General features: G+C 42.6%; 1 protein-coding gene across 1 annotated transcript in view; it reads left to right on the plus strand.

Moving 5' to 3' along the window:
- Positions 1–22994, plus strand: part of clmpb (CXADR like membrane protein b) — a 287660-nt gene that overhangs the window by 237088 nt on the left and 27578 nt on the right. The window contains exons 3-5 of the mRNA XM_034168027.1: positions 10991–11195; positions 16041–16045; positions 20639–20801. Of these exons, the coding sequence (XP_034023918.1) occupies positions 10991–11195; positions 16041–16045; positions 20639–20801 (373 nt within the window). The remainder of the gene's footprint in view (positions 1–10990; positions 11196–16040; positions 16046–20638; positions 20802–22994) is intronic.

Consider the following 22994-nt stretch of genomic DNA (forward strand, 5'->3'; position numbering starts at 1 on the left):
TCCCAAACAAGACACAGTACTTTGCTTCTCTCATTTACAGTGCATCCGGAAAGTATTCACATCACTTCATTTTTTTCCACATTTTGTTATGTTACAGCCTTATTCCAAAATGGAGTGAATTAATTTTTCCCACAAATTTCTACACCCTATAATGACACATGAAAAAATGTTTTGTTTTGTTTTGGGGTTTTTGTTGTTGCATTTTTTGTAAATTTATTAAAGATAAAACAACTAAGGAATTGCATGTACATAAGTATTCACACCCTTTGCTCAATACTTTGCTGATGCACCTTTGGCAGCACAGCCATTTTAAGATCTCTACAGAGATGTTCAGTCAGCTCCAGGTCTGAACTCTGGCTGGGTCACTCAAGGACATTCACTGAGTTGTCCTGAAGTCACTCCTTTGATGTATTGGCTGTGTGCTTAGGGTCATTGTCCTGCTGAAAGATGAACCGTCACCCCAGTCTGAGGTCAAGAGTGCTCTGGAGCAGGTTTTCATCCAGGATGTCTCTGTACATTGCTGCATTCATCATTCCCTCAATCCTGACTAGTCCCCCAGTTCCTGCCACTGAAAAACATCCCCACAGCATGATGCTGCCACCAACATGTTTCACTGTGGGAATGGTGCCTCATTTCCTCCAAACGTGACATCTGGCATTCACACCAAAGAGTTCAATCTTTGTCTCCTCAGACCAGAGGACTTTGTTTCTCATGGTGTGAAAGTCCTTTAGGTGTCTTTTGGCAAACTCCAAGTGGGCTGCCATGTGCCTTTTATTAAGGAGTGGCTTCCAACTGGCTACTCTACCATACAGGCCTGATTGATGGATTGTTGCAGAGCTGGTTGTCCTTCTGGAAGGTTCTCCTCACTCCACAGAGGAATGCTGGAGCTCTGACAGAGTGACTATTGGTTCTTGGTCACTTCCCTGACTATGGGCCTTCTCCACCGATTGCTCAGTTTAAAAGGGCAGCCAGCTCTAGGAAGAGTCCTGGTGGGTCAATGGAGCCTTCACCACAGCAGAAATGTTTCTGTGCCCTTTTCCAAACCCCAAGGCATTCCCAAGCCAGCCGAGAGATGTAGTCCCTCCAGCGTGTCCTGGGTCTTCCCCGGGGCCTCCTCCCAATGGGACATGCCCGGAACACCTCTCCAGAGAGGCGTCCAGGGGGCATCCGGAAAAAATGCCCGAGCCACCTCAACTGACTCCTTTCAACGTGGAGGAGCAACGGCTCGAGTCCGAGCTCCTCCCGAGTGACCGAGCTCCTCACCCTATCTCTAAGAGAGTGCCCAGCCACTCTGTGGAGGAAACTCATCTCGACCGCTTGTACTCGCGATCTCATTCTTTCGTTCATGAGCCAAATCTCATGACCATAGGTGAGGATCAGAACGTAGATCGATCGGTAAATCGAGAGCTTTGCCCCCCTACTCAGCTCTCTCTTCACCACGATGCTCCGATACTTAAACTCCTCCACTTGAGGCAAGGACACTCCACTGACCTGAAGAGGGCAAAGCACCTTTTTCCGGTCGAGAACCATGGCCTCGGATTTGGAGGTGCTGATTTTCATCCCGGATGCTTCACACTCGGCTGCAAACCACCCCAATTGTTTGGTAATAATTTCAGTTAAATATATCATATAGCAGACAAACAGTGATGTTTGAGAAGTGAAAAGAAGTTTATAGGATTTACAGAAAGTGTGCAATAATTCTTTAAACAAAATTAGGCAGATGCATGAATTTGGGCACCCCAACAGAAAAAAATACATCAATATTTTGCAGAAATAACAGCCTCTAAACAGCTCCTATAGCTTCCAGTGAGAGTTTGGATTGTGGTTGAAGGTATTTTGGACCATTCTTCTTTACAAAACATCTCAGGTTTGTTGGTTTCTGAGCACCGACAACCCGCTTAAAATCACACCACAGATTTTCAATAAAATTCAGGTCTGGGGACTGAGATGGCCATTCCAGAACATTGTACTTGTTCCTCTACATGAATGCGTTAGTAGATTTTGAGCAGTGTTTAGGGTCGTTGTCTTGTTGAAAGATCCAGCCCCGGTACAACTTCAACTTTGTCACTAATTAATGAACATTGTTCTCAAGAATCTGCTGACATTGACTGGAATCCATGTGACCCTCAACTTTAACAAGATTCCCAGTACCTGCACTGGCCACACAACCAGACAGCATGTTGGAACCACCTCCCAATTTTACTGTCGGGAGCAACTGTTTTTCTTGGAATGCTGTGTTCTTTTTCAGCCATGCATACCGCCCCTTATGTCCAAATAACTCAATTTTAGTTTCATCAGTCCACAGCATTTTATTCCAAAATGAAGCCGGCTTGTCCAAATGTGCTCTAGCATACCTCAAGCAACTCTGTTTGTGGTGTGTACGCAGAAAAGGCTTCCTCTGCATTATAGCATGATACAGCATTTCTTTGTGCCAAGTGCACTGTATAATTGAACAATACACAGAGACACTATAAGCAGCAAGATCATGTTGTAGGTCTTTGGAGCAGGTCTGTTGGGTTGACTATGACTGTTCTCACCATCCTTCGCTTCAGCTTATCTGAGATTTTTCTTGGCCTGCCACTTCGGTGCACTAGGGCATGGTCCCAGACCTGATCTGATAGACTTAAGAGTCAATAAGTTTTGTGACCAATTATTAGACTGTGACAATAAAATCCCTTCTGTGGGATAGAAGTTGGACTACCAACATGTAGACCTGGGATTGATTCCCAGTGTGTGCTTCATGCTGCCTTTCTGTGTCCTTAGACTAGACAGTTCATCTCAGTTCATCAGCTCTTTATTCACCACACTTGTCCGGAACTGTATCCACAGGACCTCAGATGTACCCCAGTCCATTTATTGATCTCACACTCCATCTTACTCCTACTCATGAACAAAACTTTGAGATGCTTGAAGTCCTCCACTTGGGACAATAGCTCTCCTGACCCAGTAGGTACAATCCACCCTAGACTTTGCACTCTATCTTTCTAGATGTAACTCTCTGTTCTCCCACACACAGAAATTTATATTTACTGAAACAATATTTTTCACAGTTTAAAAAGACCAGTCAGGCAAAAACTTACATTATGTAACTTTAAACCAGTTTTGTGTCTATGAAGCCTTCAAAATGTGTTATTGTGTCACTGTTTTTCTTCTCCAAAACTGAACACTCTGTCTGATGCAGTACCACATGTAAAATATCAGCAGCTTTTTCTCAACAGGACAAAGATTCCCTCCGTGTTTGGAATATGTTTGTGTCTGCACTGATGCACTGTGAAAAATACACAAAATGGAGGTGTCTGTGTGAAAACAGGAAAGAAAACAAGGGACCTACATCTTGATGATTGAGAACGATTGGGAGGGGGCACCACATTGTGATGAATATTTAACGGAAGATAACATTGAAGGCACCATTAATTAAAATCAAACATCTGAAAATTTGATTAGGAAAGAGACAGTGCCTGTAGCTGAATGAATAAATAATTCTTTTGTTCTGCTTGAGGCCGTGTTGAGGAGGAAAAGAGTATCTTGTTAACATTTAACCTCTGTTAAAGTAGGCTCCATCCTAAGGGTGCTATGATGTGCTAAGAGGCTACAGACACAGCAGGACCTCAGTCTCACCCAAGATTCTTCTTCATTCATAGGATCAATCATAAAATAATGGACTTACAGTATCTGTCCTGATTTATAACAGTATAAAAGCTAAACTTTTTGACCTAAACAAGGTCATTTTCCACCATTAGAAACATTTAAATTCCTCTAAGCTAAATACTACACACTGTTGTCCTATCTACATATGTTACTGTGTGTGTGTGTGTGTGTGTGTGTGTGTGTGTGTGTGTGTGTGTGTGTGTGTGTGTGTGTGTGTGTGTGTGTTGTGTGTGTGTGTGTGTGTGTGTGTGTGTGTGTGTGTGTGGACATCTTTGACCCACTGAGTGAACTGGGCTGTCTCCAACAATGTTAAGCCCCGGTCACACGGCACTAACGAAGGACACCGAAGCCAAAACGAAACAAGAAATCTGGACATACATTGACTTTTGGAGACATCGTTCACCTGTCTTCCAGCTTCGTTCCTGCTGCTGGCGCTTCGTCAGAATTTTCAAACTGTTGAAAAATGTGAACGAATCGTGACGACAACTTCAATTCGTCTGTAATCCGTTAGCTTTCTGTCTTAATGGTTCCTCATCGTTTGCATAGTTCCTGTACCGTCAGCGTTCCATTTGACTGTCGTCCAATTTCGTCCAACCTCCCAAGTCCGACATCTTGCACGAACATTGATGATATCTGAATGGATCAATAACTAAAGATCCGACGAAATGAATGTGACTCATCCATGTGTGAGGCGAAAAGCAACATTGTCATATAGAAACAATAGCGGCAAGAACGTTTTATCAACTACTGTAAATATTTACACACTTTAGCATGCTGTCTGTGGCTGGAGAGGTTGTGCGCGCACACACAAACAGCTGTGCGCATGTTTGCATGCCGTCTGTGGCTGGTTTAGGCTGTGCGCACACACACACAAATGGCTGTGCCCCACAAACAGCTGTGCGCATGTTCGCATGCCGTCTGTGGCTGGTTTAGGCTGTGTGCGCGCACACACACACACACAAATGGCTGTGCCCCACAAACAGCTGTGTGCATGTTCGCATGCTGTCTGTGGCTGGAACGGCATGCGAATGTGCATGTGCACACACTTTGTTTTTGTGAAGACAGACCTGTTGTCAAGAAAACTCTTGCACCTGCTATGTTTGTGTTGCGCAATGGCAGGCTGTCCCCGGAAGTGGTCAAATCCTGCGATATCCTACAGGGGTTCAAACGAGACTGCGTTACCCCATACTCAACAAAAGTATAAATGCAACACTTTTCACTTTGTTCCCATTTTATATGCAATGACATAAAATGTATATGACCTCTCCAGTGGAATAGAAAAAGCTTATTTCTTTCAAACTTTGGTAGCAAATTTGTTACAATCCTTATTAGTGAGTGATTCACCTCTGCCAAGTTAATCGGTACCTCTGACAGGTGTGGCGTATCAAGATGCTGATTAAACAGCATGATTATTCCACATACAGTTGTATGCAAAAGTTTGGGCACCCCTGATAATTTTCATGATTTTCCTTTATAAATCATTGGTTGTCTGGATCAGATATTTCAGTTAAATATATCATATAGCAGATGAATACACTGATATTTGAGAAGTGAAATGAAGTTTCTAGTATTTACAGAAAGTGTGTGATAATTATTTAAACAAAATTGGGCAGGCACATGAATTTGAGCACCCTTGTCATTTTATTGATTTGAATACATTTAGCATTTAATTATTGGAACACAAAATTGGTTTGGACCCTTGACCTCCTTACACAGGTGAATCCATTCATGATAAAGGGTATTTAAGGTGGCCATTTGCAAATGTTTCCCCTCTTTGCATCTCTTCTAATGAGTGACTACATGGGAGCCTCTAAACAACTCTCAAATGACCTGGCAACAAAGACTGTTCAACATCATGGTTTAGGGGAAGGATACCAAAAGCTATCTCAGAGATTTCAGCTGTCAGTTCCACTGTGAGGAACACAGTGAGAAATGGAAGACCGCAGGCACAGTACTAGTTAAGACCCAAAGTGGCAGGCCAAGAAAAATCTCAGATATGCTGAAGCAAAGGATGGTGAGAACAGTCATAGTCAACCCACAGACCTGCTCCAAAGACCTACAACATGATCTTGCTGCAGATAGTGTTTTTTGTGCATCGTTCAACTATACAGCACACTTTGCACAAGAAGATGCTGTAATGCAGAGGAAGCTTTTCTGTGTACACACCACACACAGAGTCACTTGAGGTATGCTAAAGCATATTTGGACAAGCCAGCTTCATTTTGGAATAAGGTGCTGTGGAATGATGGAACTAAAATTGAGTTATTTGGACATAACAAGGGGCAGTATGCATGACTGAAAAAGAACACAGCATTCCAAGAAAACACTTGCTACCTACAGTAAAATTTGAAGGTGGTTCCATCATGCCGTGGGGCTGTGTGGCCAGTGCAGGTACTGGGAATCTGATTAAAGTTGAGGGTCACATGGATTCCAGTCAATATCAGCAGATTCTAGAGAACAATGCTCATGAATCAGTGACAAAGTTGAAGTTGCACCAGGGCTGGATCTTTCAACAAGACAACGACCCTAAACACTGCTCAAAATCTACTAACGCATTAATGCAGAGGAACAAGTACAACATTCTTAAATGACCATCTCAGTCCCCGGACCTGAATATTATTGAAAATCTGTGGTGTGATTTTAAGCGGGCTGTCCATGCTCAGAAACCAAGAAACCTGACTGAGCTGGAGATGTTTTGTAAAGACGAATGGTCCAAAATTCCTTCAACCAGAATCCAGACTCTCACTGGAAGCTATAGGAAGTGTTTTAGAGGCTGTTTATTTCTGCAAAAGGAGGATCTACTAAATATTGATGTATTTTTTTCTGTTGGGGTGCCCAAATTTATGCACCTGCCTAATTTTGTTTAAACAATTATTGCACACTTTCTGTAAATCCTGTAAACTTCATTCCACTTCTCAAATATCACTGTGTTTGTCTGTATTCTGATATATTTAAGTGAAATTTCTGATCCAGACAACCAATGATTTATAAAGGAAATCATGAAATCATCAAGCGTGCCCAAACCGTTTGCATACACATCGTAAAAGCCCACTCCAGACCAGCATCTTTTGATATGTTAGGTGGAGTGATTATTTTGGCAAAGGTTCAGTCTTCACGAACATGGATTTTACCAAATTTTTGAACAAAATATAATAATAACAAAACATAATAACAATAATAAAATAAACCTTTTGCATGCATAGTCATCTTGGCCCTTTTAATGTCACTCATGTCATGCTTGACAATGTGGCCTACCTTAATTTTCAACTCTAATATTTTGGCCATGTGGCATGTTTCTTGCAGATTAACCAGCAAGTAGGTGCCTCAGTGTTGAGGACCACAGCAGCTGGAGAAATCCAAGGAATGCCTTCGGGTCAGCTGGTTTCCTTAGATAGATGGATACTTTTGATAGTTAGGGATGGAACAGTTGTCTGCCTGCATGGTTGCCATCCAGGACCCACTGTAATGTGCCAGATGCTGTGACATGTGGCAAAAGCGCATGCTTCCAGACTTGAGTGGACTTAAAGTAACCTCTGTGTAACAGTTAAAAGATCTTGCTTGGCCTATTAACGTAACATCAAATGCAAACTAATGTATTATGTATTAGTAAGTCATAAAAACTAACAGAATAAATCTCCCATTTCTTGAATTCAGCATCGTATCTATTCAGCATCTGTTCGATGTGTGCAAGACAGCATTTTTAATTTTTACCGAAATAAACAAACCAGCTAATTTCATTTGCAAACTACACTAACAGCCCGAGGCCAGTTTAGTAAATCCTTCTTAAAATCCTCACACTCACAGACAGCGTTGGTGTCTTTCTATCTCACAGAGTTGAGCGTTCATCCAGATATAACCACAGGCAAAAAAAAGCAGACGTGTGTAACGCCACTTATACTCACGTGTCTGTGAGTAATAAATGCCCAAAATTCATGAAGGCAACAGAAGTATGACCAGAGGCAGATACATTTAAAACATTTCCCATTTGGTTTCTGTTGCAGAGCCGTGCTGCCTGTAGCAATGTACCACTTCCACAGCGGGTTTGATCTACATCTGTAGTTACAATCCAGCCTGTGTGTGCTGTTGTTAGCGGGTTTGTGTTTAAATGTCCGGTCGTCACCTGTGATCACTGCAGGTGCCCCTGTTTTTTGTAAACACTGATGTGCTCTGACTGCGCCATTTAGTGGTACCCATCTGTGGGCTCTCATTTGCCCTCAGTAACACACTACTGAGACAGCTGTGTGTGTGTGTGTGTGTGTGTGTGTGTGTGTGTGTGTGTGTGTGTGTGTGTGTGTGTGTGTGTGTGTGTGTGTGGTGTGTGTGTGTGTTGTGTGTGTGTGTGTGTGTGTGTGGTGTGTTGTGTGTAGCCAATAAGCAACAAATAAACAAAAATACAACCCAGATTGAAGGAGATATGAAGCACTTTGCACTGCAGGTTCATATATTACATGTGTACATTTACTGTATTTTCCGGGGTATAGGTCACATTTTTTGTTTGTTTGTTTTTACTAGTTCAGGAGGTCCTGTGACTTGTTCTCCCATGTGACATATCGCCAAAAAAACCCACATTTGCTATTATTAATAATAATAATTATGAGTATTTATATAGGGCTTTCCCAAGGATCAAAGCAGGAAGCAAATTAAACTCTAAAGAATAAATACCAATAATAAAAGTACACTACAACAATACACATAAATCCCAAATTGAAGAACTGATAATATAGAAAAAAGGTGCAACTTATACTCTGGAAAATATGGTGAATGAAAAGTGTGTAATTTTGCTATTATTATTATTATTATTATTATTATTAAGATCCAATGACTGCAACCTTTTCAACATCTCCTCATTGATCACTGGTTGGTTGATGGCAGGATTATTGAAAAAGTAATTAACTAAAAAGAAATAGTTCAGTGTCTGCACCCTAACTGTAGAAATGTATACATTTTCTCAAACAGGGCTTCAAAACAGAATTTTTGTTAATCGGTTCATTCTTAGCAGAACTGGTATTTTAATATTTCCAATTTGGGGTTCCATCTTAAAATGAACCTGTTCCTGAACTGGTAAAAGCCAAATGACATACCAGTTAATAATCTCGCATATGAAGCTGTGTATCTTCTGGAAGTTATTTATTAATATAGGATTTATTTTACAAGTCTATTGTTGAGCTCAATGTTTAGTCTATGTAAAGTGAAGTAAGTCCCTTCAGCTGCTCCCTTGTTTGCACTCATGGTCGCCACAGCAAATCTGAGGGTGATCTGCATGTTGAATTGGCAAACATTTTACACCAGATGCTTTTCCTGACGCAACTCCACATTACATGGAGAAACGTAGCAAGGGATGGGGTTTGAACTGGGAACCTTCTGCACTAAAGCCAAGTGCACTAACCACATGCCCACCACCCCTGTGCAATGTTTAGTCTGCCTGAAGCTACCTAATTATTTCCTACATTGTTTCTCTTTACCTGTTAGCGTGACCATCAAACATGGATAAAGTTAAAGTCCATAACACAGTACTTACCTCCTCTGGTTGGAAATGTCACATTTTACTTTACTCACCTGCTGCTGGTACATTTCTGTCCAATATGTGAAAATGTACATGCCACTTAGAAAAAAGGCAGAAGGAGAGAACTCAGCACTAAGGTATTGCAAGTACAAAGCATTTTAATTTGAAATAAAAGAACAAAAAAGTAACACTAACCAGTTACGAGGGGTGAGTGAGACCTTTGTGCCTGACCCACAAAAAGTAGAATGTGGTTCTCCATCTTTTACATTCTCAAAAACAACATTTCTCGATGATGTGTGAAGTTTAGACTCACTGGGTGCAATGTTGAGAAATGTTGGTTCTCAACAACTGAGAAATGTTGGTTGCAACAACTAACTTCCTGAAGGGCAGCAAAGCCAGAGCCTTTTTTCTTGGGCAAGGAAATCAGTCACCTTCACCTCCTTTCAGGGAATAATACACATAAAATATTTAATCGAAGAATGTTGGGCGTGATTATTCATGTCAAACAATTAATGGGCACTGAAAGAGTGCATACGTCACCAAAGTCCAGCAGTACTCTGTCTGCGTGTGCTAAACTGATGAAGTGCAGGTGGAGGCATTGTTGTGCAAAGTTACAAATAGCATGGAAATCCAGGGGACTCATTAACAACATATTAATTTAAATGTTCCTGGATCCACATCTGGCATTAAATTTTATCAACTCTTCCTTTTTGACATGCCCTCTCAAAAACTCAGAACAAGAATGGGCACTCGGAGAATACAACAGACACTTCATATGTTTGACGCAAAGTCATCATTGCTGATGATGCTGATTAACTAGTTAGCTCAGACTGAGCTGATTAACTAATCAGACAGATTGAGTTAAGGGACAAATGGAAAATGTGCAGTACTTTGGGTCCTTAGGACCAGGATTGGGAAACACCACTGTAATGTTTGGTGGATTTAATCAATTTTGTCCAAAATTGAACCGCTTTTATCCCTGAATAGCACACAGCCCCTCCACCATTTTTAAGCTGTATTGGCTACAAACTGTTTCTGTATTCAACACTTATGACCTTGGGGCAGCACAGTGTCGTACTGGTTAACACTGTTGCCTCACAGCAAGAAGGTCATAGGATCGATTCCCACCTTGGCCTTTCTGTGTGGACTTTACATGTTCTCCCCATGTTTATGTGGGTTCACTTTGGGTATGCCAGCTTCCTCCCATACCCAAAGACATGCAGGTCAGGTGATTTGGAAACTTTAAATTGTCTATGCGGGTGTGAATGTGTTTGTTTGTGTATATGTGGCCCTGCGACAGACTGGCATCTTGTCCAGGGTGCACCCCGACTCACACCCTATGACTGCTGGGCTAGGCTCCAACCCCCCGACCCTTAACTGGAGTAAGCGGTTGAAGATGAGTGAGTGACTGAGTTATGACTTTGAGTTTGACCATCCAAAGTCACCCAAAGTTAACAGTCATGTGACCAATAAAAACGATATATGACTTCATATTTGCCTTCAATAGCAACAATGGGTGTATCTTCAACCAATTCCTCAAAATAGCCATTCTGGACAAGAACTAGGCAATTAGGCAATTTTTCTCCAAGCAGTAAACATCAGACATCCAAAATGAGGCCACCTGGAAGAAGAACAATACCCATAGAAGCCCGTATTAAAATGCCCAGCTTTAGAGGAGAAATAAGCATATTTGCAGCCTGGTACAAAAAATAGTTTGGTGTTTTCCCTTCCATAACAACTGTATGGTGGATGAATTTTTAGTCTTGAGCCCTGAGCTGAGCTCAGCTGAGGTAAGAGACAGGCCACTGTAAATTAATACTGGAACTATCTTGTTTGTAGATCATTACCTTCTTTGGGGGTCAGGTGTACACCAATGAGGCAACAGGCAGTGAAGCCAGTCGTCTGTCCTTCGCTGGGGAGTACCTGAATGGAGACGCTTCCCTGCTGATCAGTGACCTCTTGGAGTCCGACTCTGGAGAGTACTACTGTAAAGTCAAGACTGGTGGAAAGTACCACTGGAGCCAGGTCAAACTCATTGTGCTGGGTGAGTGTCCTCAGACATGTTTAATAAACACACACACACACACACACAGGTCAGGAAGAGACCCAAAACAATACCCACACATCCACCCAGCTAATGAGTGGATCATTAGCCTGGCACATTTCCTCCGTCATGCTGACTGATCTAATGAGTCTATTTTATTCAGACAGTGTGATTTGATTTTGCTCATGCTGTTTGGGTTCGTTTGGATTGGTTTGTTGATGAGGTGAGACCAGAAACATGGGACTTACTCTGAAAGAGCACAGAGCTGATTTATTAAGTTAGTCTCTGAGTTACAAGTTAATATATGGCACAGGCTGTGTCTACTTTGATCTATGAGAAAACAGACCACAGTCCTAATCTAGGTTTAGTGTCTAATCACATTGTGAAAATGACATTGAAAAAACATCAGTTCTTATCAGTCTAAATAGAGATAATATAAATGGGAACTGTATTATTTCTTTACTGGAAATCATGTTTCATATCTTGCACTTACGCTAAAGCCAGATTCGATCACATTATCCACAAGACAGGCACGTGTTCTATCACAGTTATTTCAACCCCCCCTTTCCCCGTGATCTTGCATTTGTGATGAAAAGACATGGCAGTGAAGTTTTGGTTTTGTCTTCCTGTTGCATTAGCCAGCATTAGCATTAGCCAGCTATCATTAGCATCCTCATCTTTGCTTCCTCTGAGCTTCCTAAAATTTATTTCTGGGCAGGACAACAATCCATGAGAGCCCCAGGGGTCTGACTAGAAAAAAATTCCATTAAACACACATGGGAGATGTATTAATATACAAATAATGAATGTTTAGGAGGTCAATGGTATGCATATTTCATGAGGTGAAAGATCTTTCACCGAATTAAATATTTGTTCCATTGAAAGAATGAAAAAACATTCATTGTTTGTTTTATATAATGGCTGAAATAGATCCTTGTCATTTGATATTTTATTTATTTAGAAACAACAGAAAAGGGACTTACATTTTGGTGCTCCACTGATGCTTAAGAGTTCAACACGAACTTTAAATTGGAGTCCAAAATTGCAATGATGTAGTCTGTGATGCCATGCACTGATTTTGTGTACTTCCAAAAAAAGATTTTGTGTAGCTCCTCAGTCCAGCAAAAATCATGTCAGAAATTTCTCCATCTTTTCATCCTAACAGCTCTTCATGCCTCCAGACAGCTTACAGCGCAGATTTGTTTTTTGTATGTGTGTGTGTGTTAGAAGAATTAGCAATGTGTCAATTAGCTCCTTGAAATCATCATCCACCAGCAAAACAAACTCCACTATGTTTAGCTAAACGCCACCGCACCAAAATTGCATGCTAACAAAGAACTATTGCATGGTAAATGAAACACAATGGCAAATGGTATGAATAATCTGTGTCACGCAACATACAACCCACCAATCAAATGGCAAGGATCCACTGAGTAGATACCAGCTTTGTGATATACAGTGGTCCCTCGCTAGAAGGCGGTTCACCTTTCGCGGCCTCGCAGTTTCGCGGATTTTTTTAGTCCAATTTTGCATGCTTTTTTTTTTTTTTTACAGCGCATTGTGTTCTGCGTCCTCATCAAGCAGGCTGGTCGCGGCCCCGGTCGGCATCACTGCGAAGGGAGAGCACGCGCATTGTGTTCTGCGTGTGTCTGTTTATAAGAATCTTCTCACCCAGAAGAAAAAAGAGCGCCAACAACTACCCATAACTGTGTTCTTCACTCGGAAAAAGACACCTGCACCGAGGTGTCACTCAGTGGAAAAAGACACTACAGCGGAGCGGCGCCAGGACACAGAGGCGCGGTCAGAGGAACTGTGAAATACTGGTCAGTCACTATTAATAATTTCTTATGTGTCCAACCTCGTAGGTTGATCTTTAAAATTAAATTTGTTAGTTCTAAAAGCCATCATAATTTTTTATAGGAAAACGTTCTGTTTTTATTTCTCAAACAAATGTTTGGGCCTGAAAACAGGTTTTGATCTTTGGCTTCATTCTATAATACTGGACTTATTTTTCTACTAAGGTTTGAACTTTGAGTGTTTATACAGGAGAGAAAAGTGAGAAAATGTTAATGCCTGTTTGAGAAAAGTGTATAAAGTGTGTAATGAGGGGTTTTACAGCCTCAAAACGTTTATAATAATTGTAAAAAATAACGCTGACTACTTCACGGATTTTGCCTATTGCGGGTTATTTTTAGAACGTAACTCCCGTGATAAACGAGGGACCACTGTACTAACGGATCTATACAGGTAGCCACTTGCTCAAACTGCCTTCATATCCAATTGAGTTTGTGCAGGTATTTACTCCTCTGCATAACTCAACTTATTCTTGACACCAGACCTCATTGGTACCATTCAATTAGTTGAAATGTTGTGTGAAATTTGGCTGCTGTTGTGTTCATGGCTTTGTTCATGGTAGAAAGGCCACACATGTTCCACCACACAAACGCTCATGATTGATATGATGTCGTATGCAAGCGATCTTCATAGCGATTTATAAAAGGTTTCTCTTCACCACTAGCTCACTGATGTGTATTTCTGCTCGCACAAGTACGGACAGCAAGGAGGAGCAAGATGGTTCTCAATGTCAGAAAAGGAGGCCATTTATTAAAACATCACGGGAGATTAGTTCAACCCGCAGTTATTGGTTTTCTAATGGAACAGTCTGTTAATCCTCTTGCTCGCCGGTCTCTTCTATAGACAATTCAGTGAGTTAGAGCCTCAATTTTTACAAATAGCCCTCAGCTTTGCAGTGACACTTTCGATTTAGAGGGAGACGAACATTTGCATTTTTCTTTCACTCCCCGCGCTAAGATAATAGCTTGGCAGCTGAGCTTGTAGCTGGCTTGGTGTGAGAACACTGATGTGTGCTCACTGTGGGTAAGCTCATGGTTAATGTGAGTCAGTGTGCATGCGTTTGTATTTACATGCATGGGTATAAGTGTGCACTCCTGCTGCAGTTAGGCCTAACTGACCCTGACAGAGCTGCGAGCCGCACATAAGAAGCGTCAGTGCTTCCCGCTCAGCATATCTCATTATGTTCTGCTCTGTTGCTGGCTTCCGTGAGCAGAGGATGGAGAAAAGAGGTGATGGAGGAACAATGGGAAAGATACAAATGTGTTATCTGGGTTTTTATGCCGACAATCACTAACTCTCTACATCCCCACACTGTGAAGTTAGTTATGCTGCAAGTCTGCTGACACGCAGCACCGACACAGAAGTCGGCATTTATAAAATGGCAGGATAACAAAACATTCAAAATAGATGTTTAAATTTAGCTCATCGCTGGTCTAAAAATACACCTCCTGGGAGGAAGAAGACAGTGTTCTATTTTCCAGCTCAGCAGTGCTTTCGGTGGGGATCTAAACAGAGCAACTGTAAAGGATTCATATCCTTCTGTGTCTAATACACTGCGTTAAAAGCTGCTGGACTCTGACCGTGGACCTCTGAGACTCTAAACAGAGGACAAGCGATACCCACAAGAGTTCACAGGCAGGTGTTTAGTCACATTGATTTATATACTGTCACAGTAGTTCGGAATCTGTAAAGTGGAAATTAATTCAAATAACTAAAAGGGTAGTAAGAGAGCCCATATCTCAAACATCAGACACAATAACACAGATCTCAGACTTGACACCATAGATGTCAGACATCAGACTTCACACCTAAGACCTTCTGCCTCACACTTCACAACTTTTACCAGCATGTTAGATGTGCAACAAGGGGTGTAAACACATTGGACAAAGTCTAGAGCAGGGGTGGCCAAGTTCGGTCCTCGAGAGCCACCTTCCTCGCACTCTTAGTTGTCTCCCTGCTGCAACACACCTGAATCCAATGAAAGACTCGTTAGCAGACTTTTAATGAGCCTTTCATTGGATTCAGGTGTGTTGGAGCAGGGAGACAACTAAGAGTGTCAGTAAGGTAGCTCTCGAGGACCGAACTTGGCCACCCCTGGTCTAGAGTAAAATTCAAAAAGGCTATAGAGCAAGACCTTTACCACATCTAGGTCTGCTAGATCATATGTCCATGTGGTTGATTTCTGCGTACACCCCCCTCAAGAAGAGAGCGTCTTCAAATGTAAGGACTGTGACTATATGTAGCCCAGTCTCACTTTTTTTTTTTTGTGCAGCCGTCACGAAATGAGTCAAATTTTTGTGACGGGGATTTTTTTAACTCACTATTCCTAACCCTACTCCTACCCCCAACCATAACCTAATCCTACTCCTTCCCCTAACCATAACCACACCCAACCCCCCGCTTCACTTTTAATTTCGTGCAGCCGTCACGGAATGAATTAGAGGTGAGGTGCAGACTGGGGGCGGTGAACCCAAGGAAGGCTGCTGGACCAGACGGGGTGATGGGGAGGGTCCTCTGAGAGTGTGCAGACTAGCTGCCTGGGATCTTCACCAAGATCTTCAATGGGTCACTTTCACAGTCTTTGGTCCTACCACACGTAAAGTTAGCCACAATCATCCTGTTGCTTAAACAGACCACCATCAGCAATCTAAATGACTATCGACCAGTTACCCTAACACCGGTGACTATGAAGTGTTTTGAGAAACTGGTCCGACGCCCCGTCATGTCTTGCCTCCCACCCACATTCAACCCTCTTCAGTTTGCATACAGAGCCAACAGATCAACAGAGGAAGAAGCCTTTGTCACAGTGCTTCACACCACCATCTCCCATCTGGAACAGCAGCGGTGCTATGCCAGGCTGCTCTTTATTGAGTTTAGCTCTCTTTAATACCATACTGCTGGACAGACTGACAGTAAAGCATCTGGACATTGGACCCCCATTTAACACCTGCTGCTGGATCAGAGACTTTCTTTCCGACCGCATACAGAGAGTCAGAGTTGGTTCCCATCTCTCCACAGCCCTCAGCCTCAACATTGGTTCTCCACAGGGCTGTGTATTGAGTCCTCTGCTCTACACACTGTACACCTATGACTGTGTCAGCACCCATCCAGATAACAAAGTCATTAAATTGGCTGGTGACACCACTTTAGTGGGGCTCATCTCTGGATGTGATGAGACAGTCTACAGGGAGGAGGTCCAGAAGCTGGTGGAATGGTGTGCAGACAACAACCTGCTCCTCAACATCTCAAAGACAAAGGAGGAAGAGGAAGACCAATCTGCAACCCACCTACATAGACAGAGAGCGTGTGGAAAGGGTGTTCAGCTTCCAGTTCCTGGGTATGCACATGGATGCAGAACTCGAAGAGGGCCCAACAGCGAGTCCACTTACTGAGGACCCTCAGAAGGATCAACTGGAAGAGGGAACTGCTGACAATCTTCTACCATTGCTCCATTGAGAGTGTGCTAACGTACTGCATCTCTGTGTGGTTCACTAGCTGTGCCATGGCACACAAAAAGGCACTACAGAGGATCTTTAAGACAGCACAAAAAATCATTGATCACCCTGTCCCCTCTCTAGAGGAGCTCTGGAGCACTCGCTGTCTCAGGAGGGCACGCAGCATTATGAGACAGCACACACCCAGGACATCAGGTGTTTGAGGTGCTGCCCTCTGGCAGACATTTTAGGATGCTAAGAGCCAGGACTAATAGGCTCAGAGTGTTATGGTTAGGGGTCCGGATGGAACCAGACCATTTCAGGCAATGGACCCAAATGCAGGGAGTACAAAGGAAAATATATTTTTTTATAAACAATAAATAAAAGGTGCTGCGCTGGGGTGCCTGCAGTATGGAGAGATGGCCCGCCTCCTGGCGGTGAAAATAGGGAGGGAGCTGCAGTATCCCAAGCCAGTCTTGAAGGAGAATGATTACTTCACCTCAGTCGTCATACCTCATATCTCATACCACATGCTTCACCTCAGTCCTCATACCTCACACCTCATACCACATACTTCACCTCAGTCCTCATACCTCATATCTCATACCACATGCTTCACCTCAGTCCTCATACCTCACACCTCATACCACATACTTCACCTCAGTCCTCATACCTCATATCTCATACCACATGCTTCACCTCAGTCCTCATACCTCACACTTTCATACAGCAAACTTCACATTTCAGACCTCACACTTCAAAGATCATAACTCAGACATCATACTCACTGCTCACACTTCAAGTCTCAGATCTCATACCTCATACTTCACACCACAAACCTCATGCCTCCAACCTCATATGTCACACTTCAGCCTCAAGTCAGTCCTCTACCTCATATCTCATACCTCACACCTCAACAGTCCTCTGTGTGTCAGTTGGCATGATTTCATTGTCATAGGATTATAACTTCTGAACTCTTTTGGAACTTTATTAGTTCCCAATTGCTGACCTTGTGACCATGATTGTTAACCTTTGTATCTGATGGTGGTCCTCTTTTTGATCCTCATCACTGATGATGATTTTTTTTAAATCCTTGCTTTGATCCTGATTGCCAAACTTTAATGGGTAATCTTGATCTTTAAACCTCACCAAGGAGATTATGTTTTCTGTGCTAGGTCTCTGTCTATCTTGCTTGGGCCTGTTATAAGGAAAGTATGGTTCACTTGTAACTGTTTCTTATGAATGCTCAAAAAAAAAAAAAAGAATAGTGAACCAATTTGTAACAATAGCACCAATTGGTGTATTTCACAATAGAGACTATTTCAAAAGCCAATTTTTAATGTGGCAAAATATGACCTTATGTGCCTTGTGGAGGTATGAGCACTAATTCAATGTTGTTCTCCTTATAGTATAATTTATGTTGCATGTAGTTGTTGAAAATGTCAACATGGTGTCCAAATTGTATTTTCTTTCTGATTGGTGATTCACTGAATGCTAATGCAACATTCTCCTAGAAACCGCATGTGGCATACTAATTCAAATGGAAACACTTTGTAATTTAATTGTAATTTAGTGTATTATTCTTTACTGGGGCTGCCATGTCTATCTTTATTAAGAATATGCATACATGCATCTTGAGAAGAAAATAGAAGACATTAGGGTAAACATATTCCAGCTGCCTTAACCCAGCCACTAACCCTACTATTGAGTGGGCTCCATTACTGATGTATTACCTAGATTTACAGAATTTGAGACTATCTCTCTAGGCATGCTAACAAACTCATAATGTCAACCAAAAGCACACTTGTTTATTTGATCCTATACCAACAAAACTGTTTAAGGACCTGTGGCCCACTCTTGGGCTGACTGTGCTGGAAATTATTAATCTTTCTTTAACTTCTGGATCTGTTACTAAATGTTTCAAATCTGCAGTGATTAAGCCATTGCTTAAGAAACCTAATCTTGACCCGACTATACTGAAAAAACTATCAGCCGATATCAATCTATCATTTTGCTCAAAATTCTGGAAAAAAAAGTGGCTTCACGGCAGCGCGTGGACTGTCTTACTGAGAATAATCTCTTTGAGCCACTGCAGTCTGCTTTTAGAAACTATCATTCCACAGAGATGGATCTCACTGAAAGTGGTAAATGATCTTCTGCTTGCAATGGATTCGGACACCACTATGGTTCTTGTGCTGTTAGATCTCAGTGCTGCATTTGATAACCTGGAAAATCATTTTGGGATTACTGGGAGTGCCCTTGCATGATTGACGTCATACTTGACCAGTCGTTCTCACTGTGCCTATACAGGAACACTACCTCTAACCTTGGTGACATGAAATTTGGGGTTCCACAGGGTCGTCTTAGGCCCCCTTTATATAGCACCCCTTGGGCACATATTGTGGCACTTTGGGATTACCTTTCACTGTTATGCTGATGATACTCAGTTATACATGCCGATAACTGCTGGTCATCTCATCCACATAAAATCCGAAGAATATTGCCTTGCATCAGTGAGAAGCTGGACGTCTAGAAACTTCCTACTTTTAAACTCTGATAAGACTGAAATGATGGTTCTTGGTTCCATTGAGGACATCGGCATCAATTTGATCCAGTTAACGCTTAGTCTAGGCTCGTGTGTCATACATCGCATTGGACAAAGTGAGGAACTTTGGGGTAATTTTTGATCCTACGGTGTCCTTTGGCCTCCACATTTAGAATATTATGAGGACTGCTTTCTTCCACTTGCGAAATATAGCAAAGACTCATCCCATCCTGTCTATGGCTGATGCTGAGACCCTGATCCATACGTTATCTTTTCTAGATTGGACTACTGCAATGTTTTATTTTCTGGTTTACTCCAGTCTAGCATTAGGGGTCTCCAGTTGGTTCAAACTGCTGCTGCCAGACTTTTGACACGAAGCAGAAATTACCACATTACACCCATTTTGGCATCCCTTCACTGGCTTCCTGTCCCAGTGAGTTCAGATTTTAAGGTTCTGCTACTAGTCTATAAAATTGTTCACAGACTGGCACCTCCCTACCTATCTGACCTAATTAAAACCTTACGTACCAGCCCGGGCTTTGCGTTCTCAGGGTGCAGGACTACTTTGTGTCCCTAGGGTGAATAAGAAGTCTGCAGGGTCATAGGGCTTTCTCTTATCATGCCCCTGTTCTGCGTCAATAAAACAGTCAGATTCTGTGGAGGCTTTCAATTCCAGACTTAAGATTCTGTGTAGGCTCTCAGTTGTCCAGGTGGTTTCCATAGTAGAGAAACTTGAATCTTCGACTGGACTGGGTTGCTTGACGTGAGGACGTTTCGCTTCAAATCACAGACGCTTCCTCAGCTAAAATTCTTGCTCTGGTAGTCTGACTTCTGTCTTGACTCTGAGTCAAGACAGAAGTCTACCAGACTGCATCAAGGAGTTCAAGTACCTTGGTGGTCTTCTTCACAAGTTAGGGGACAGTGGAGCGTGAGATTGGTGCAGCAAGGGCAGTGTTGCATTCGCTGTACCGTACTGTTGTAATGAAAAGGGAGCTGAGCCAGAAGGCAAACCTCTTGATCTACTGGACAATCTTCATTCTTACTCTCACCTATGGTCATGAGGGTTGGGTCATGACCGAAAGTACTAGATCACGGGTACAAGTGGGCTTCCTTAGGAGTGTGGCTTTTGTCTCCTTTAGAGATAGGGTGAGGAGCTCAGTATTCAGTGGGGTGCTTAGAGTCAAGCCACTGCTTCTTCACATTGAAAGGAGCCAGCTGAGGTGGTTCGGGCATCTGGTAAGGATGCCCCCTGGGCTCCTCCGTAGGAGGTGTTCCAGGCACGTTCATCTGGTAGGAGACCCTGGGGAAGACCCAGGACTAGATGGAGAGATTATATCTCCACACTGGCCTGGAACGCCTCGGGATCCCCCAGTCAGAGGTGGTCAATGTGGCCCGTGAAAGGGAAGTCTGGGTCCCCTGCTGGAGCTATTAACCCCCGCGACCCGATCCCGGATAATCAGCTGAAGATGAGTATGAGTATACATGCATCAGAAAACTGTCTCAGCTTTTTCTGAACTCTCTGAGCTTTTTCTGTTTATGAAGAATGGAATCTGTTTGTTGTACATGTAGGCTCAAATATTTTTTTTCTGCTGCTTTCCTCATAGTCAAAGCCGTCAAAGCCAGAGTGCTTAATGGAGAGCAGACTTGTGGAGGGTAGCGATGTCAAGCTGAGCTGTAAGTCCAACGATGGCTCGGACCCCATCAGCTATAAGTGGGAGCGAGTGTTGGACAAAGGCAAGAGTCTGGGCAAGTTGCCAAACATGGCACTGATCGGTAAGGAAAGTAATTATAACACACAAACATGCTGATTCACCCTTCAGCCTCAATAAAATGTTCTGTGGGGAAAGCTGTGAAGATCAATTTTAAGCTACCGCCACCGTTGTGCAGGAGCTGTTGAACTGGGTTCCATCCATGCATGCGTCAGTCTTCTGTGTGTTGCTTCACATGATTACTGTATCAACATATAAAATAGGCCTTCACGACATGATTACTAAAAACTAAATCTTCACTAACCCGAGACATCTGGGTTGTGCAACTCCAGATGTTGGGACAGTATGGAAAATGCAAATAAAAACAAGAACCTGCCATGATTCTTAGATTTACTTTGTCTTCTATTCATTGCAGAGAATTATGAACCCAAGATATTTTATGTTTTGTGCAGTCAACTTCATTTCAACAGCACATTACAATAACGTTAAGATTGGGCAATTTAAGGCTGGTAACAAGGTTAAAAAAAGTTATGAGTTAAATTACATTATTTCAAGCAGGTGGTGTCACAGGTGATTGGTATATATTGACACAAAAGCATTATACTAGGGGAGCGTGGTGCCAAGTGGTTAGTGTGCTTGTTTCCAAAGAAGTTTCCTGGTTCTAGCCCACCTCTGCCTGCTCTCCATGTAATGCAAGTTGTGTCAGGTAGGTCAGCTGGTATAAACTGCACCAAACCAACATGTAGATCCATCTTGGATCTTCTGTGGCACCCATAGTGTGTGCTTGCATGTTGTATGCAGGTTACTTATAAAGGTTGTACTCAGAAAGGCTGAGTCTTTGAGGAGGATAGATGGCACGAGCATCTCAAGTTTGTTAACGCATGTATGAGAAAATCATTGAAACATCTAAAAACATTTTCCTAAAGAAAGAGTGGAAGGGATCTCTCTATTTCTCCCTCTGCGCTGCATAGCACTGTATTGTTAAAAAAATGTTTTTATTAGTATGACCTAAGCAGAGGGTCAACCCTTTCAGTCTGGTCTGCTTGAGGTTTCTTCCTCAATATCATCAGAGGGAGTTTTTCCTTGCCACTGTCACCTGTGTGTTTGCTCTAGGGGTTGGTAAAGTTAGACCTTACTTGTGTGAAGCTCCTTGAGGCAGCTTTGCTGTGATTTGGCACTATATAATTGAAATAAAATGAAATATACGAGGTCTGTTAGAAAAGTATCCGACCTTTTTATTTTTTTCAAAAACCTGATGGATTTGAATCATGTGTGCTTGCATGAGCCAACCTTGAACCGTGAGCATGTTGTGACATGCCCAGCTCTTCCGCAATTTCTCCGATAGTCACACGACTGAAAAGCCACCGAAAGCCGTCTGAATCTTCCGAATGGTGGAAGAGCTGGGCATGTCACAACATGTCCTGTGAGGCTTCAACACGGTGGCGCTTTTGCTGCACCATCAGCTTCGTGCCAAAGCCATCGGCATGAATTTTGCCGCAACTCTTTTCATAGCAAAATCTTCTGTCACAGTGGAATGTGCCGAAAAAGTGCTGATGTCCACCTCTTCCGCAATTTCTCGGATAGTCACATGACGGTCCCACATCACCACAGCGTTCACTTTGGAAATGATCCAGTCATTTCAGCATGTTGATGGCCGCCTGGAGCGCGGCTCGCTTTCCACCGTTGTGCGGCCGTCTTTAAACCGGTTATACCGCTCCTTAATCTGTGTGATGCCCATAGGATCGTCACCGAAAGCCGTCTGAATAATCCGAATGGTTTCCACCTGGCTGTCACCCAATTTCTGGCAAAATTTGATGCAGTCGCGCTGCTCCAGTTGTTCCGCCATTTCCTTGCAAAGAAAAAACCTAAGACCTAACACCCATCCGCACACAAAGGCTGCTTACCAGCAAATGACGCAATCGACAGGCGTGAAAAAACTCACTCATGCGCACGAAGGTTCAAGGTTGGCTCATGCAAGCACACGTGATTCAAATCCATCAGGTTTTTGCAAAAATAAAAAGGTCGGATACTTTTCTAACAGACCTTGTATCATGAACCGATTCAAGGAATCTGGAGGAGTTTCAGTGTGTAAATGGCAAGTGCGTAAGCCTGTGATCTCATATCCCTGAGACGGTAATGCATTAAGGACCATTACCATCATCAATAACTGATATAGCCACATGGGCAAGAGATTAGTTTGGAAAAAATTTGTCAAGCACTACAATATGGAGTTACATTCACAATGCACTTAAAAGTA

Source organism: Thalassophryne amazonica, chromosome 4 (assembly GCF_902500255.1).
Source record: "Thalassophryne amazonica chromosome 4, fThaAma1.1, whole genome shotgun sequence".
Classification (NCBI taxonomy): Eukaryota; Metazoa; Chordata; class Actinopteri; order Batrachoidiformes; family Batrachoididae; genus Thalassophryne; species Thalassophryne amazonica.